Source organism: Belonocnema kinseyi, chromosome 3 (genome assembly GCF_010883055.1).
Source record: "Belonocnema kinseyi isolate 2016_QV_RU_SX_M_011 chromosome 3, B_treatae_v1, whole genome shotgun sequence".
Classification (NCBI taxonomy): Eukaryota; Metazoa; Arthropoda; class Insecta; order Hymenoptera; family Cynipidae; genus Belonocnema; species Belonocnema kinseyi.
This window is the reverse complement of record NC_046659.1, coordinates 61,246,620-61,262,301: the sequence shown is the minus strand read 5'-3', so window position 1 is coordinate 61,262,301 and position 15,682 is coordinate 61,246,620. Positions and strand designations below refer to the sequence as shown.

The 15,682-nt window shown below is 29.5% G+C and overlaps 1 protein-coding gene across 1 annotated transcript in view; it reads right to left on the bottom strand.

Moving 5' to 3' along the window:
* Positions 1 to 8,226: 8,226 nt before the first annotated feature.
* LOC117168957 (WD repeat-containing protein 43) overlaps positions 8,227 to 15,682 on the bottom strand; it is a 13,377-nt gene continuing 5,921 nt past the window's right edge. The window contains exons 3-7 of the mRNA XM_033354961.1: positions 13,351 to 13,801; positions 12,231 to 12,540; positions 9,091 to 9,338; positions 8,811 to 8,976; positions 8,227 to 8,721 (exon numbers count right to left, since the gene is read on the bottom strand). Of these exons, the coding sequence (XP_033210852.1) occupies positions 8,834 to 8,976; positions 9,091 to 9,338; positions 12,231 to 12,540; positions 13,351 to 13,801 (1,152 nt within the window). The 3' untranslated portion in view covers positions 8,227 to 8,721; positions 8,811 to 8,833. The remainder of the gene's footprint in view (positions 8,722 to 8,810; positions 8,977 to 9,090; positions 9,339 to 12,230; positions 12,541 to 13,350; positions 13,802 to 15,682) is intronic.

Here is a 15,682-nt window from a genome sequence, read left to right as displayed (position 1 = left end):
CGGAGTAATCGTAATACTTTTTCTTGCAGCGTTAAAAACTTGAAAAAATAAAATACCCGTCAATTACATGGGCCGAAGGCGGCTTCAAGTGCATCTTTTTTTAGTAGCAGTCATGGACATAGGAAATAAGGGACTAGGCATGCCATTGCGGGGGTGATGCAATGAGGGGGGAGGTCCGCTACCTTTTGATGTCCCGCGACAAACATGGTAGCGCCCACATGTTTATATTTTCATGCACAGTTTGTCGGCAAAAATGCTGGTGCGCATAATCAAATGGCACATTGTAGGTGGTGGCTCTCCCCACTCATGGAATTCTCCCCCCTCCCGTGGATTCAACCCCGCTCGCCCAAGTTATGATAGCACGCCTAGTCCTGTGTTTCCTATGTCCATGGTAGCAGTTAATAAGTGTTCCGTCGGTAACTTTAAGAATTTTGTCTGGATCCTAGCGCCACGCAGTGGAAACCTCAGACAACAACGCTGTGATGCAAGTGAGAAATTTATTTTCAAACTTCGCGCGCAACGTACTACTTGGGCTATTATGGATGTGCTTGAAGTCACCGTCAGCAGAAGTTAATGACATTTTTAAAATTTTTAACACTGCAAAAAAATTATTGCGATTACTCTGTTAGTTTCTGATGCAAATTTTAACGTAGAATCCGACTTTCAACAATTTAAAAGTTGATCTTGCTGTTTTTTTTCGTTTTTAAAGGACTAAAGAAGGAACCGAAGGGGGACTCAATGGGGTCTTTAAGGGTACTTTGTAGAGACTCCTTTCGGTTCCTTCGGTCTGCCAGGGGACAGAGATGGTAATATAGCACTATTATTGCCATATTGTGCTTTTGATGTAGGTCGTTCCCGCGTGAGTTGGACAACTAGATAGTACTAGGCAGTCTGATAAGTACCTGAAAATTCTAAGAGATGGCATTAGTATTCACTAATGTGAACCATTTTCGTCGAGCTTGATCCTTCAAATGACGCCAGTCAAAACTTCAGCCATTTATGTTTACGCATTTACAATTTACAGCACTGAGAAGCGACTAACCTCCGAGTTTTTTTTAATATGGAAAAATCTGAGTTTCGAGTTTTGATCAAACACTACTATCTTCGCAAGAAAACGATATCCGAGAACAAGGCCAAGCTGGTTAAGTATTACCCGGACTCTGCATCGTCGATTGGAACGATTCATAAGTGGTTTATCGAGTTTCGTTGAAGCCGTACGAGCACAGTTGATGCTGAACGATCTGGGCGCCCAAAAGTGGTCACTACACCAGAAAATGTCGAAAAAATCCATGATAAGATGTTGAATGATCCCAAAGTGAAATTGAGAGAGGTAGCTAATGCTGTAGGCATATCATTAGAACGTGTGGGCAATATCGTGCATTCAGTTTTGGGCATGAAGAAGCTCTGCGCGCGATGGGTGCCGCGTTTGCTCACAGTGGACAAAGACGAATTCGTGTGACAACTTCCCAGCAGAATTTGGCATTATTTTCGCGTAAGCCGACCGAGTTTTTGCGCCGGTTCATAACCATAGATGAAACCTGGATCCACTACTACACTCCTGAGTCAACGCAACAGGCAAAACAGTAGGTTCCACTGGGCCAAAGTGCTCCGAAACGTTCAAAAACGCAACAATGGGTCGGAAAGGTTATGGCCTCCGTATTTTGGGATGCACATGGCATAATATTCGTGGACTATCTTGAAAAAGGTAAAACCATAACCGGAGCATACTATTCATCATTATTGGACCGATTGAAAATCGAAATCGCCGAAAAGCGACCGCATTTGAAGAAGAAAAAACCGCTTTATCATCACGACAATGCGCCTGTTCATTCATGCTTAGTTGCACAAGCAAAATTGCATGAAATCGGCTTCGAATTGGTTCCTCAGCCACCGTATTCACCAGACCTGGCCCCCAGCAACTATTACTTGTTCCCTAGTCTGAAGAAATGGCTCACCGGTAAGCGTTTTTACTCAAATAAGCTCATAGCTAAAACTGAGGCTTATTTTGGAGACCTTCCGATCGAGTACTTTTCGGACGGTATCAAGAAGTTAGAAAATCGTTGGACTCGCTGTATCGACCTAAAAGGAGAGTATGTTGAAAAATAAAACCGTCTTTGGGCAAAAAAACGTCACCGTGTTTCATTTTTCAGGGACTTATCAGACTGCCTAGTATGTGTCCTAGATTTTCGGATTGCGCATGACACGCTCTGCAGCTATCATCGGTAATGTCTTGGCTCAAAATATGCCCGAGTCGAAATATAAGTTCTTCTTTTATTCTCTTAAGTTCTCTAGCCTTTGAGACTTGACGAGGATCTGATGATTATTAATTTAATATAATAGAAGTACTATTTAACTACTCAAAATGTGCACAAATTTCCATTTTTGCATGTTTGGACGTTTTAAATCGGACTTAATGAAATACTTATTCGATTCTCGTAGATCCTCGATTCAGTATTTATTATTATAATGTGCATGCGTTGTAGAATGCGCTTTTTTTAAATAGCAAAAATTTCAATTCAAATATTCTCAACAAATAATCATCAATAAATGTACACAAATTTTATATCCGTCCACCTTCTTACTTATATCGAATGCTGAATAAAACTGCAATGTGATTTTATTGATTAAAAAAAATGTTTAGTAGATTATAAATTTCTTATATTCAGCGGCGGACTGGCGTGGACCCTCAGGGTGGGCACTCGCCCTCTGTCGCTCAGAGAGCCAGTCCGCCGCTGCCTATGTATTAAATAAATTCTTAATAATAATTTTGTTCATCGTTCGTTGATTGGAACGGTAAATTGATGTAATACTTTTGTATGTTTAGTAATGAATATTTATAAAGAAAATTTGAATAAAATTTTTTTTCTATTTTAAAGAATTCCCAAATTTTTGTTTCCTAATCATAAAAAAAGTTCTGGTACTATAATGAAAATTGAATAATTTTATTCCAGTATATTTCATTGGCATATAATTAATACCATAAGTTATGCATTTGATGCAGTTTAACGGAAAAATTAATTAAAGAGACGTTACGCAATAATCCGCCCAATTTATTCTGTCGGGTTGAGATTTGCTTGAGTCGTGCAAAATGTCTTAACGCTTGGGATCCATGAAGCATTTGTTGATTTTGAATGTATAATCTTAGATTAATTAACATAATGTTTAGTATCCTAACAAATAAATTTTAATAGATTGATATTTCATAAGTTCACGTATTATGGGTGAATTTAGACTCGGTCTATATTTTAACACCGTCATCAATTTTTAATTCATCATATATATCAAATGGAAACCGATGAGACGAAAAGTGCAGTGGTACTTTTAGAATTTTTTTTTGGACAAATGTCAGATTCACATCAAATGTGAATATCTGAGAGAGTACATGCCAGCAATTGAAATTAACCTTTAGAAAGTAGTATGAAAATAAGGACAAACTATTATTAATGAAAAAAAGCCGGACTGAAATCTCAGAGGAGCCATAAAGGCATTATTATTTCTATATTTGTGGTTAATTTTATTTCAATAAATTAATTGATTCGCACGTTCATCCCTGAATTGAAATGATCACTGGTGTAGACCTAAAAGAAAGTGGCCTGGCGATACTTTTCATAAACTACGTTAGCACTTGTAGAAGTTGGGGCGAGTGTCAAAGTCATACTTTCTATCAAAAATTCAAATACTTTGTTAAAACTTAATTTTTTAGTTGAAGGTTCATCTCTTTGGTTAAAAATTTAAGTATTTTCATAAAAATTCGTTTCATGCTTGGTTGAAAATAAATTTCTTAACGTTACAATTAAACTATTCCATTTTTGGTTAAAAAATTAGCATTTTAAATTAGAAACTTTATTATTTGGTTAAAAATGTATCTTTTTTAGTTCACAGTTTAAGTTCATGGCAGAAAATGTATATGTTTTGTTGCAAATTTGTCTTTCTTGGTAAAAATGTAATCTTCATAGTTTAAAATGTAATCTTCTTTGAAATACTAGGTGAAAGTAAATAATTTTTATATTAGGGACTCATAATTACTGTTAAGAACTCAATTATTTGCTATTTGAAGATCCTTTCATGGCCTATATAACCTACCAATATCATTTATTTACTATTCTTTTAATTGGGAGCATAAGAGTATTGCATTTCATGTAATAATTCGCGTCTTCGACACGTGTGGATTGACCTATTGACGAATTTTCAATGACCAAACTTGATCGATCAATAGTGACTTCTTTAAAATAGTTTAAAAAATAATGCGTTCTTTAAATGAACAATTTTTTTTATTTTATCATAACACTAACGTTGATGGGCTCTCTGATTTTTTTTTAAATAAGATTTTCGGTGAGATAGAAACATGAGCTTAAAAAATATTAGAAATATTCATTTTTATTGTTTTTTTAGAGAAAATCCTCCCTCTATGAGGAAGCAATTTTATTTGATACCTATCAGTAGAGAAACTTCGGTAGATTAATTCACGGCATTACTTCTTGATTTTATTACGCCTTGGCGCAAGAACTGAGATCTCTGAACCCTTGCTTTTAAAGCATAGATCTCGGAGTTTCAGACATTCAGTCACGTCCCTTTGCTCTCAGGTCTTGAATTCTATGATTTTAGATAACAGAGTCCGAGATTTTGAATCACGTAAAAATTGTAGCTCTAAAATCACGCACTTCTGTGAATTAATTATATAAAAATGTTTCAGGCTAAAAATCGTTTACCTGTTCTTTCCCAGTCAAATATCGTTAAAGGACACTGCACACAAAAAACCAGTTATAATTGGTCCACGTCATTTGGAAAAGTTCTTCTATTTTTATAAATTACAAAATAAATGAGTGTCAGTAAAATCCACCAAAAGCAACTTTTCCACTTATTTTGTGCGGGGTCCTTTCAAGTAGTTACGGTTTTATAATCTTTAGGTGCAAAATTATTCATAGGCATATGTGAAGAAACTACATTCGCAATTGACAAAACTAGAAACTGTTCAATTTTAAAGATTTAAATTTGAAACTTTCTGTTTATGAAAGTTTTAATTCATGCCATCACAGAAAAGAAAACTATCCACGAAAATCATTTGAAGAATAAAATCTTTTAGTCATTTTATGAACCTTTTGGAAAAAAGACCTTTTCATATAGTTTAAATTAATAGATTATGGAATTTGCTATTTTCCATGGAATCGTACTTTCTTATTATTTTAATAATTGAATAGCCCATTTTTATTTTTTCACAGGAGGCAGGAAAAACGTTCGTATTCTGCCATTTTTATACTTTAAGCAAAAACAATCAATTTTATGTTAGCTGGCCACTCTACATACACTGTCTAGAAATTGTAGTTCATTATTCACAAAACTGTGGATTTTATAAGTATTTTCGTAGTTCGCTGGGGTAACCCCAGGGGTCGCTGCGGCCTAAAAGAGATAACCCACATATCGAGCGTCCTTTACTTTCATCTTCATTTAAGAATAACTCGGTTGATTTATCATTGGAATCGTTTCATATTAGAAACTCGTACATTATCGAATGTGTTTATAGTTTTTCGTCATTTTTTTCTGATAAGTAAAACTATTTTATTTCAAAAACATTGTATCCATAAAGTTTTCTAATGATCATTGGATACGAACAATCTTTCCGCGATTGGATAATTTCCAAATAAATTTGTCACAACGTATGTTGCTGCTTATAAAATTTTATTGAGCCATTTGTATCTGCGATTTAAATAAATAAACAAAGACTTTAATTAAAATTATTGAAGTAGTTTTTTGTAATGACAAAATCGTGTGATTTTAAATGAAAAGTTGTATAATATTACCATGGCATTTCATTGTTGAAATATAATATATTTATATTTTCCGTTTAAGAATTTTAACATTTCAATGTATACAAAATACAAAAAAATGAGTATGAGAAATTTTTGAATCATAAAAAAAGTAAAGAATACTTTATAAAAAATTAACTCTCTTTGCGAAATCTACAGTTTTTTACATATATTCTCAGTCGCAGAAGCCAGTAAATATCAGCTAACCTTTTTGCAAGAAATCGATTGACTTTAAATCATATAATAAGTAGGATAAAGAAATTTTTGTGTCAAATGAAGGAAAATACAGAGATGCGTTTTATTACACCATAGCAGTAAATGCACGCGCGCAAATTGCGCGTTCATAACTCTGTGTTTCTATTTACTAACATGAAAATATGCACGTTTAAAAATCCATTATTAGACAAATTTTTTAATAATTCATTAATCTGTTATTAACAATTTCAAATTGCCAGCGTCTAAAAATTTTTTAAAAAGACGAATTGTTTAATTTCTAAGTCAAAGCGTTAAAAATTAAACAATTTGAATTTGAATTGAAAAATCACGAAACTGATTTTAGATTAAAATTTCAAAAATAGGACTGTCAAAACGTTAAGAATGGAATATTTTAAGATTCCAATTTTGAAAATTGGCTCATTTAAAATTCAGAGGTACTAAAATTGTATTCTTTATAATTAGCAGCGTTCAAAATTGAATATTTAAAGATTGAAAACTTTTCAATTTGAATAATTATGAATTCAAAACTATCAAAATTTGATAATTTGATATTGAAAAATGAATTAAATCTTTCAAAGGCATAGCTTATGAAATTCCAGAATTTGAAATTGTTATTACATAATAAAATTTTAAGTTGACATTAAAGCTGGTTAGACAAATTTTTCTAAAGTGAAAAAATTACTTGATTTTTTTAAACTTGAAAATAAATAGTAATTTTAAATAGAAAACGTTAAAATAAAAAATTCTGTTCCGTGAGTTAAAACTTAAAGAATGCGAACTTCTTTTCAAACTGAAAAAACTTGTAGTCACCAAAAATTGCTCAAACCCCTCTAAATTTTAATTATTTAAATTAAATTTAAATTCCTTACAATTTAATAATTTTTAAATTCCTAATAATACTTTCGAAAATGTAGCCAATTCCATTTTAATTGCAAAATTAAACATATGAAAGGAAAAAATTTTAAATGTCGCTTTCATCATGAAAATTCAGAACTCTGAAATTGTGACCATTTGAAATTACCGAAATTATCTATTTACTGCTGTATCAATTTCAGATAGTTTGATTTTTTCAAATTTTAATTTTTAAATTAAAAATCTTCCTTCAGGATTATTATTCATTCTAGAAATTTTCAATTTGAAATTATTTATTGAATTAAATCTTCAATAAAAATAGGAAAATTTTAAGACCTTACATTGAAAGTTAAAAATTAAGATAAGGAATACAAAACAATATTGTTATAATTAGACTTCATTTTCTGAAATTCTAAAATTTTAAGCTTTTTAATTCGAAATTGCTTTACATTTACATTCAAAATTATTAAATTCAAAACTGATTTTCAAGGCTTTTAATATAAAATTTGGAATATTTAATGGCGAAATCGACCAGAAATTTAGAATATTTTAATCTAAAATTACAATATTGTGAAATTTAACATTCGAAACCTTCAAAAATTAGTCTGCAAATTAATTTAAGAAAAAAATTTATTTTCAAGGCCTCCAAGATTAAATTTTTTAGAATTGCACATTGAAAACTATAATTTAAAATTTAAATTATTGAAATTTTAAGAACAATAAATATATAATTAATAAGTATCATATAATTTAAAGTAACATTTAAAATGACTGGATAGATTTTTCAACTAAAAGTCAAATCAAAAGTCACTGCCATTTTCACAATTCCTGATTGCAGAATTTTAAATACTTCGAGAAATATTCTGAAACATTGAAGTTTAATTATTCTAAACATTTTGAAAATTATTCGGGTTTGTCTTTAGCACGCCCGCGTTTGCCTTGCGGTGTCTCGTACTTCTCATCACTTGGATGCGGGTCGGGGTGATTTCACGCGATCGCATTTTTTCAGCCAATTTTAACGGTAAAAAGGTCAAAATTTTATCAAAATGTTTAGAAAGCTGTGCTGCACAATCAACTTTCTTGCTAGGAACAAAAAGTAGCTAATGAATACATGTAGAAACTCACCTGACTCTATAATTGTTTATACGCAGACAAAAGTTACAGTACCAATAAGTTACAGTTTAAAACAGCCCCATGGGAACCAGATGCACTTTTTAATCTTAGAACCTCGGAATAGTATAAAAACTCCAAAGCTTCAATAAGAGGCAATAAGGGGTGACCCCCTTTTCGTTGCTAGTTATATCCGGGGTTACCACAATCGCCAATTTTCATGATTTATTATAGAAAAAAAAACTAAAATTAATTTTGGATTTATTTCAAGGGCTATAGACGAGGATTTTGTCAGAGAATTCTCGTCATTATTCAGTCCAAATTAGTTTCTGTTGTACATTTCCTTTTCATTTCATACAGAATATGAAGAGCTAACAGTTTTAAAAAATATAAACTTGTAACAAGTCCCTCAGAATGATTCACCTGCAAACGAATTACAATATATTTTCTCACCTGAATCACACTCGATGATTTCAACTTCAGAGGAATCAGCATTTGTAATAAAGTAATCGAAATTCAAATTTACACATATTTTCAAACGCAAATTCGAGCAAGAAAAGTTCACAATCTTAAAAAACGTTTCGGAAAGTGTTGAATGTACAAGTTTTATTTTTACAATAGAAAGTGCTGTGCGGGCACGAATCCGGGCTAGTTTTCTCTTGATAAATGTCGATAAAAAATATAATATACGAGGAATTAGGGTTTGTTGATCATCCTCGTTTCGGAACTTCAGAAAATACTGAAAAGACGAGGTTATATTTTTAATAAAAACTATCAAGTTATTTTCACTCAGCTCTTGCCGACTATCTTACAACGGGAAAATCTTACTTTTAATTCTTTTATGTGCGATTTCAACTGCAAATGGAAGCATCGTCGTCCGATTTACAGTTTTCAGCTTCATCTTGTTGTTCTTGATCCGAAATCTCTTCCCAATTTTCGTCCGACTCGCTTCCTAATTCTACTTCATTTACGTCCGTACTTTCATCCGAGGAATCTGTAAGCATAAATAGAATTTTCGTTCGAAATTTGCTTAAGAATTAGGATCTGCTAAAATTAAGATATTCAATTGTTGGTAATTTGAATGGGAAACAAAGGTATGAATAAGTACCTTGATCCTGATAAACGAGTAGACTTTCTTCTGTAGGATCCCTTTCCTGTTTTTCGTTAATGTGCGAAATCTGTCCAGTTATTAGAGAAACACGCCCTCTTAACCTTGCTAATTCGGTTAAGAGAGTTAACTTGGCATCTACTATACTTAAAATGGGACTGAGTTCTTCTCCAATATCTGGATGCGATAATAGCTGTGCGGCATGTGTTGCGATCAAAGCTTTCAACCACATAACTGCAATTTTACTTCTGAAAAATAAAAATAAAACGAAGGATGTTAATTTGCACTCTTAGAAAGTTAAATTATCACTGACAATTATTTGTAAATGAAGGTTTAAATTCACGGGCAACAATTTGAAATTAAAATCTTATGAGACTAAACAATTTTAAGAAAGAAGCACTCAACAATACACAATTTTAAACATAAAAACTTCAAAGAAAATGTATATAACACGTATATAAAAATAAAATGTATACAGACATAAAATACCCATCTAACATCTAAAACTATCAGGGTGGCCGTTTTAATCGAAGAAATAAATTTCCGGTCATTTCCCGGTTCGCAAACATTTCTCACGGACAATGAAATTTAAAAAATCAAACACTAAAGCTAAACAATCTTCCATTTGAAGTAATAAAAACTGAGCTTCAAATGAAAGCACTCACAGTTGAACTGTTGAATTTTGAACTTTTAAAATTAAAGCTTAACAATTTTTATAATTTAAAAATGTATTCAAATGCTAAATAATTTATAGGTATAAAATGGAAGGTACTAACATTTTTCAATATTAAAATATATAAATTTACATAATCATTTTCAAAGCTCCAAATTAAAAAATCAATCAATGAATTTAAAAACGTTTTAAATTATTTTCTTTAAAGGAATTTTCAGCTGGAAACATTAAAAATTTACAAGGTGATTTTTTTTTTAACTGAACACTTCTTAAATTAGAACTTAAATTATTTTTATTTTATATAGTTTAAACATCGTTGAAGAGCTTCAAAATTCTATTTCAAAATCTTGAGAAATACAGAAGTTGTTTTAAATTTATTTAAATTAAAAATTATTTTTGAAATTTTTTTACAAATTCTAAATATCTTTTAAAATTAATTGAATTTTTCATACAATTTTTAGGAAATCCTGAAAATTAAAAAAAATGTCCTTAAAATTTTGATGTATAAATAACAATTGCACATTTATTAGTTGTAAAAGAAATTTGAGTAATTTTAAGAGATATTCAGAAGTTTTGAAATGATTCAAAATTAATTTAAAACTTGAAATGATAGCCTAACGTAAAACAAAATGTAGATTTTTGCAGATTTGAAAAAAAATTTAGAGGCTTTTCAAGAATTGTGAAATGTTCTAAAATAATAAAAACATTTCTTACGATTCCTGGGGAAATAGAAAATAATTTTTCATTTTGTAAGATTATTTCAGGAGAATATTCAAACGCGGTTTTAAAGATTTACATAATTGTCAAAAAATAATCTGGAAGATTTCAAGGATTTTTTTTTTTAATTTGCATGATAATTATTAATCTTTTCAAAATTCCTAAATATTTCTTAAAACTACTTAAATTTTTTCTACAAATAATAAGTGTTCATTTGTTATTTATACAAAAAATTCAACAATTTCACTTACAAAACATTTTTCAAATACAGCAATTAAAATTGTAACGTTCAAAGTTTGAAGTAATTTCAAAATTTTAATGATTCCAGGCTTTCTATGTCAAAAAAATCAGTTTCAAATTGTTTACTTTTAAATATTTGATTTCAATTTACCCGTTTTAAATGAACAGTCAAATGTTTCTAAATATTAAATAGTTAATCTATTTTTAAATTTTTAAATTTTATGATTGAATGGGTCAAAAAGTTAATATTTTATACTAAGAATATTTTTAATGTAATAAATAATAAATTGAAACAGTTTAATTTTCAACTTCAAAATCTGGAAATTCTTAAATTTTGAACTGATTTAAAATGGTTTTGTTAAATAAACTATTGTTCACTTGTTAATACTTAAAATACAGATCCATTACAATGTTTTATTATTTATTTATTAAATAAAAGTGTTTTTCATCAAAAAATTTCAACTTCAAACGCTTTAAAATTGCTAAAATTAAAAATATAAGCTTAAAAATTAAAATATAAAATGTTCACTGAATAATAGCATAATTGAAAAAGATAACAATTTAAGTTAATTAAATACACATGCGACGATTTCAAGTTTAAAATATTCTACAATTTGATATTCAGATTGAATTTTTTGAAATGAAAAACCTTTCGAAATGCAAGTGATATCCAAAAACGTTTCTTACATAAATATTAAAAAATTACTCTTTTAACATTTTGCACGATTAAAATATGGATATAAAGTTAGAGAATTTATATTTTAAGGCTATTTTTGTAATTTTATAAAAAATAAGGTTTAATTTCCTCAGCTTTTTAACTCAACATCTCAATATTCGTGTGGGTGTGAGTATTAAGTAAAAAATTTTCGGTAAGGTAGGAAACTGGTAAGTTCTAAATGGTTTAAATGTAATAAAATTTAAAAATTGATCAACTTCAATTGGGAAGCTGTCGAAAGTAAACGTAATCTTACAATTTCAACGTTGTGCCTTAAAAAGTGTAAATTAAAATTGAAAGCATTTGTATTATGTACGCTACAATAATTAAATTTCATATAAGTATACGCAATGATAAGTTTTGTTAGTTGAAAAATTTCAATTCTTAGTTTTTGATATTAAAATATTGCTAATCCGTAAAGTGTTTCCATAAAAGTGTCCAATAAATATTATTTACTATTTGTTTAACTTTAAATATGTACATACTGCATACACATGTTTTAAAGTATTGATACTTTAATACTACTTTCTCAATTAATTCATATAAAATGTTCAATCTAGAAAATTTACTTTTGATTTTGGACTTAAAATCCATATAAGACAATATTAATTTTAAAAAATTTCGCAAAAATATCGGTTTCAGCCGTTACGATTATTGGAAACTGGTAAATATTTATTTAGACTTTCAGATTAATTTTCACAAAAACGTGACGTGATAGAAATTTTTTCAAGCTTTAATTCCTTGCATATCGTCAAGAATCAAAGAAGTATAATAAAAAGGAAATAGGGAACTTACGGGTAAGTCTTTCCTTGCAACATGACTGTTAATTCCTTAAGTAGAGGTATGATCGCCTGAACTGGCAACTTGGCGATCGTATTTTTAATCACGCTTTCTTTCTTGATGAAGAGCACATTGTTTAAAATATCTTTTTCCTTACTCTGTAAGCCTTGCATGAGCAACTGCACCATGTTATCTCCTTTACTCGTTGTTTTTCCTGGCATGCTAGTTTCAGTATTCAAACTAAGATTTTCCAATCGGTCCTTCAAAGGTATCTGAGAACCTGCTCCAGAACGTCCCGATCTTTTTTGTGTCGTACCCGTTGCTCCTAAATACAAATAAAAAAACAAACAGATTATGAGGAATCTAAATAATCTTAAAACTAATTCTGAATGGATTTTAATGAAAGAAAAAAATTCCTGAATATTTACAGGTTTAAACCAAATTTAACAGTCAATGAAATGAAAAAATTCGAACTCTTAAAGATAAACATTTTTCATTTGAAATAATAAAAGCTGAACTGTAAATTAAAGCACTAAAATTGGAACTCTTACATATTTAAATTTCATTCTAAAAGATATATAAAGTAGTAGATATGACCACATTTCAACTGAACCATTTAAAATTAAATTCAGAGAAATTGCAAAATAAATGTTTCTTTAACTTTTATAAATTGTACAGTTTAAAGATTTAGATTCAGTTCAAAAAATATAAATCCAAATTATCATTTTCTATGCTCTAAATTGAAGAATGAATCAATACATTTTTTAATTTTAACAACTATATCATTTTAAGCAATTTTAAGCTAGAAAAATAAAAATTTGAATGATTAATTTTTTTTACAACTAATCAATTTTTTAAATTAGAAGTTACATTATTTTAATTGTACGTAGATTCAAAGTCATAATTGCTCCATTGTTTTTTATACATCAAAATATTGTTCGTTCTTTTGAAAATTTTTAATATATAAATAATACATATCTAAGTATTATTTTTTTAATTGCATTATATTATTTGGTATTTAATTTGTGATACTTTAATTAATTGAATAGACTTTTATTTTATGAATGTGTAAAATATCCGGTCAGTTCTCGGTCCAGCGGCTACCCTGGAATTATTGAAATATTTTAATAATCACCTGGCACGAGGTACTGCACTTCGCCCTCAATATCCGTCGCCTTTATTTTCGAAAGAGCCTCTTCTTTTTTCTCCCTTGGCCTCTTGTAATCCGTCCTCTCCAAATACACGACCTTTTCCGAAAAATCGGGTGCTACTTTCTCAAAAGTTATATTTGAAAATGATCCATAAGCCAAAAGACATTTTCTATCTTCTGTTAGTTGTGCTTTCAAAATGGGAATTTGTTGGATGTTTTGCTCCTTTTGACTGGAGTCAGCTACAACGAATATGTTTGTGGAGGGTTTAATTGGTTTTAGGGTTGTTCCATTCGGTTGATATTTATACACGTGAGCTTGGCCGCTTCTCGTCACTGCAAGTACCATCACTTGCGAATCTTCAATCAATCTCGAAGAAATAGACATCGCTTCATCCTGCATCGTGAATGTTGCAACGGAAGTCTTATCCTTCTTAGCCTGGAAACGTTTATTTTTTATAAATAATTATGGAAAGTTATGAGGGTCTTTTTGCCTTCTATGAAGATATTTTCAATTTCTAAAAAAGTGTATTGCGTGAAATTCTAAACCAAATTTATAGACGCGCCATTTTCATATTTTGTATAAGTCTTCTTAATTCAATTTCTTACGCTCGGCTTGATACAGAAATTTCATTTCTAAATTCAAGATATTTTGTATACTAAAAACAAATATTCAAAACAAATAAAAAAATCTTTTTAGATAAGAATTCCCATCTTATGCAGTGAAAAACACATTTTTATCAAAAAGGTTTTTAAACAAAAAACAAATATGTCACTATTTCCTGTAAGTTTCAATGCATCGTAAGATTAAATAAACTTTAATTATGCCATGTAGTGACAAATTTTATCGAGATTTTGGGAACAATACGAATAATAGACGATTGAAATTTAAATACGAATTCTAACATAACTTTTAGATCAGATTTTTAAATAGTAAATATTTCATGCATATTAATAAAAATTTACTTTGAAACAATTTTTGCTTCAAAATAAGTCCATTTAAGTTTATATACTTTTGAAAATCATAATAAATGGAACATTAACTGTGTTTTTTTTTATAGAAAAATATTTCCCTCAAACAATGTGTTTTCACTGTATAATATGTAAATTCCATCTAAAACCCTTTGTTTCGGATAAACGCTTATTTTTACTATCTAATAAATACTTTACATTCTGCAAAAAAAATGGTTAAAACACTTTTATGCACAAATTAAAATGTATCTTTAAAATCGTACTTATTCTTTCTAATTCTGATTTTTGCCATCAGTTGTCGTATCGTAGTTTAACAATTCCCAATAGAGTAGAAAAATACCATGAAAGAAGAATAATCGCATAAAATAAAACTAATTAAACTCTGATTGAAAATATTTTAAAAGATAAAGAAAATCGTCGAAAGTAGGGTTGTTTCGCGATTTTAGATGAAATAATTTGTTAATACATAATATTCATCCGAACCGAAGGTGCTTCTAATTTTTTTTCTGTTGAGTCTTTCAACAGACAAAAGTTATTAAAAATTAAAGGCGGCAAAACACTTATTCAAGTCGGTGTCACGTGACTCAGGGGTTTTCATAATTATCAATGCGACGATTTGCTTTGATGAACACTAACGAAACTCATAATAAAGAGGTTAAACCACGGTCTGCTGTTAATTCTGACTATTTTGATTTGATAGATTCATTTTTTAATGTTTATGTGACAAAAAAAGTTCTCCTGTTGTAATATCTGGATTAAGCGTCAGTAGTACGTTGAATAAGGAGAACAGTAAGTACAATTATTAACACATTTTAAAATCGTACATACTTGAGAATTGTTCTGTAAACCTGACTACATTTAAGTACTTTTTCAATGAATTCCTTGTACAGAAGTTTTTGTTTTAAATGTTTTTATAATATTAATAAAAATCTTCGAAATACGATCAATTTAATTTTCAAGTATTTTTAAATGCTAGAAATTTCCACACCAATTTTCTGTTCCGTTTAATTTCAAGTTCACTTATTTTCAAGGTCAAATTTTTCTATTTGAATTGTTATTGCTTAGAAAAGATTTCTATTTTTAATCATTTTCAGGATAGAAAACTTTTCTTTTATAAAAACTCAATCAAAAATTTCACAAGACAGATATCATTTTTCCAATAAATGGATCTGATAGTATATAAAATTCTAATTTTAAAACTGCACAGAAAATATCTTTTACAAATTATGTGCACATAGAAAATAGAAGTCACAAAATATTGTTTAAAAAATTTTATAAAAACATTTAAAACAAAAACTTTAGCATAAAGAATTCATTGGAAAAGTACTTAAATGTGGTCATATTTACT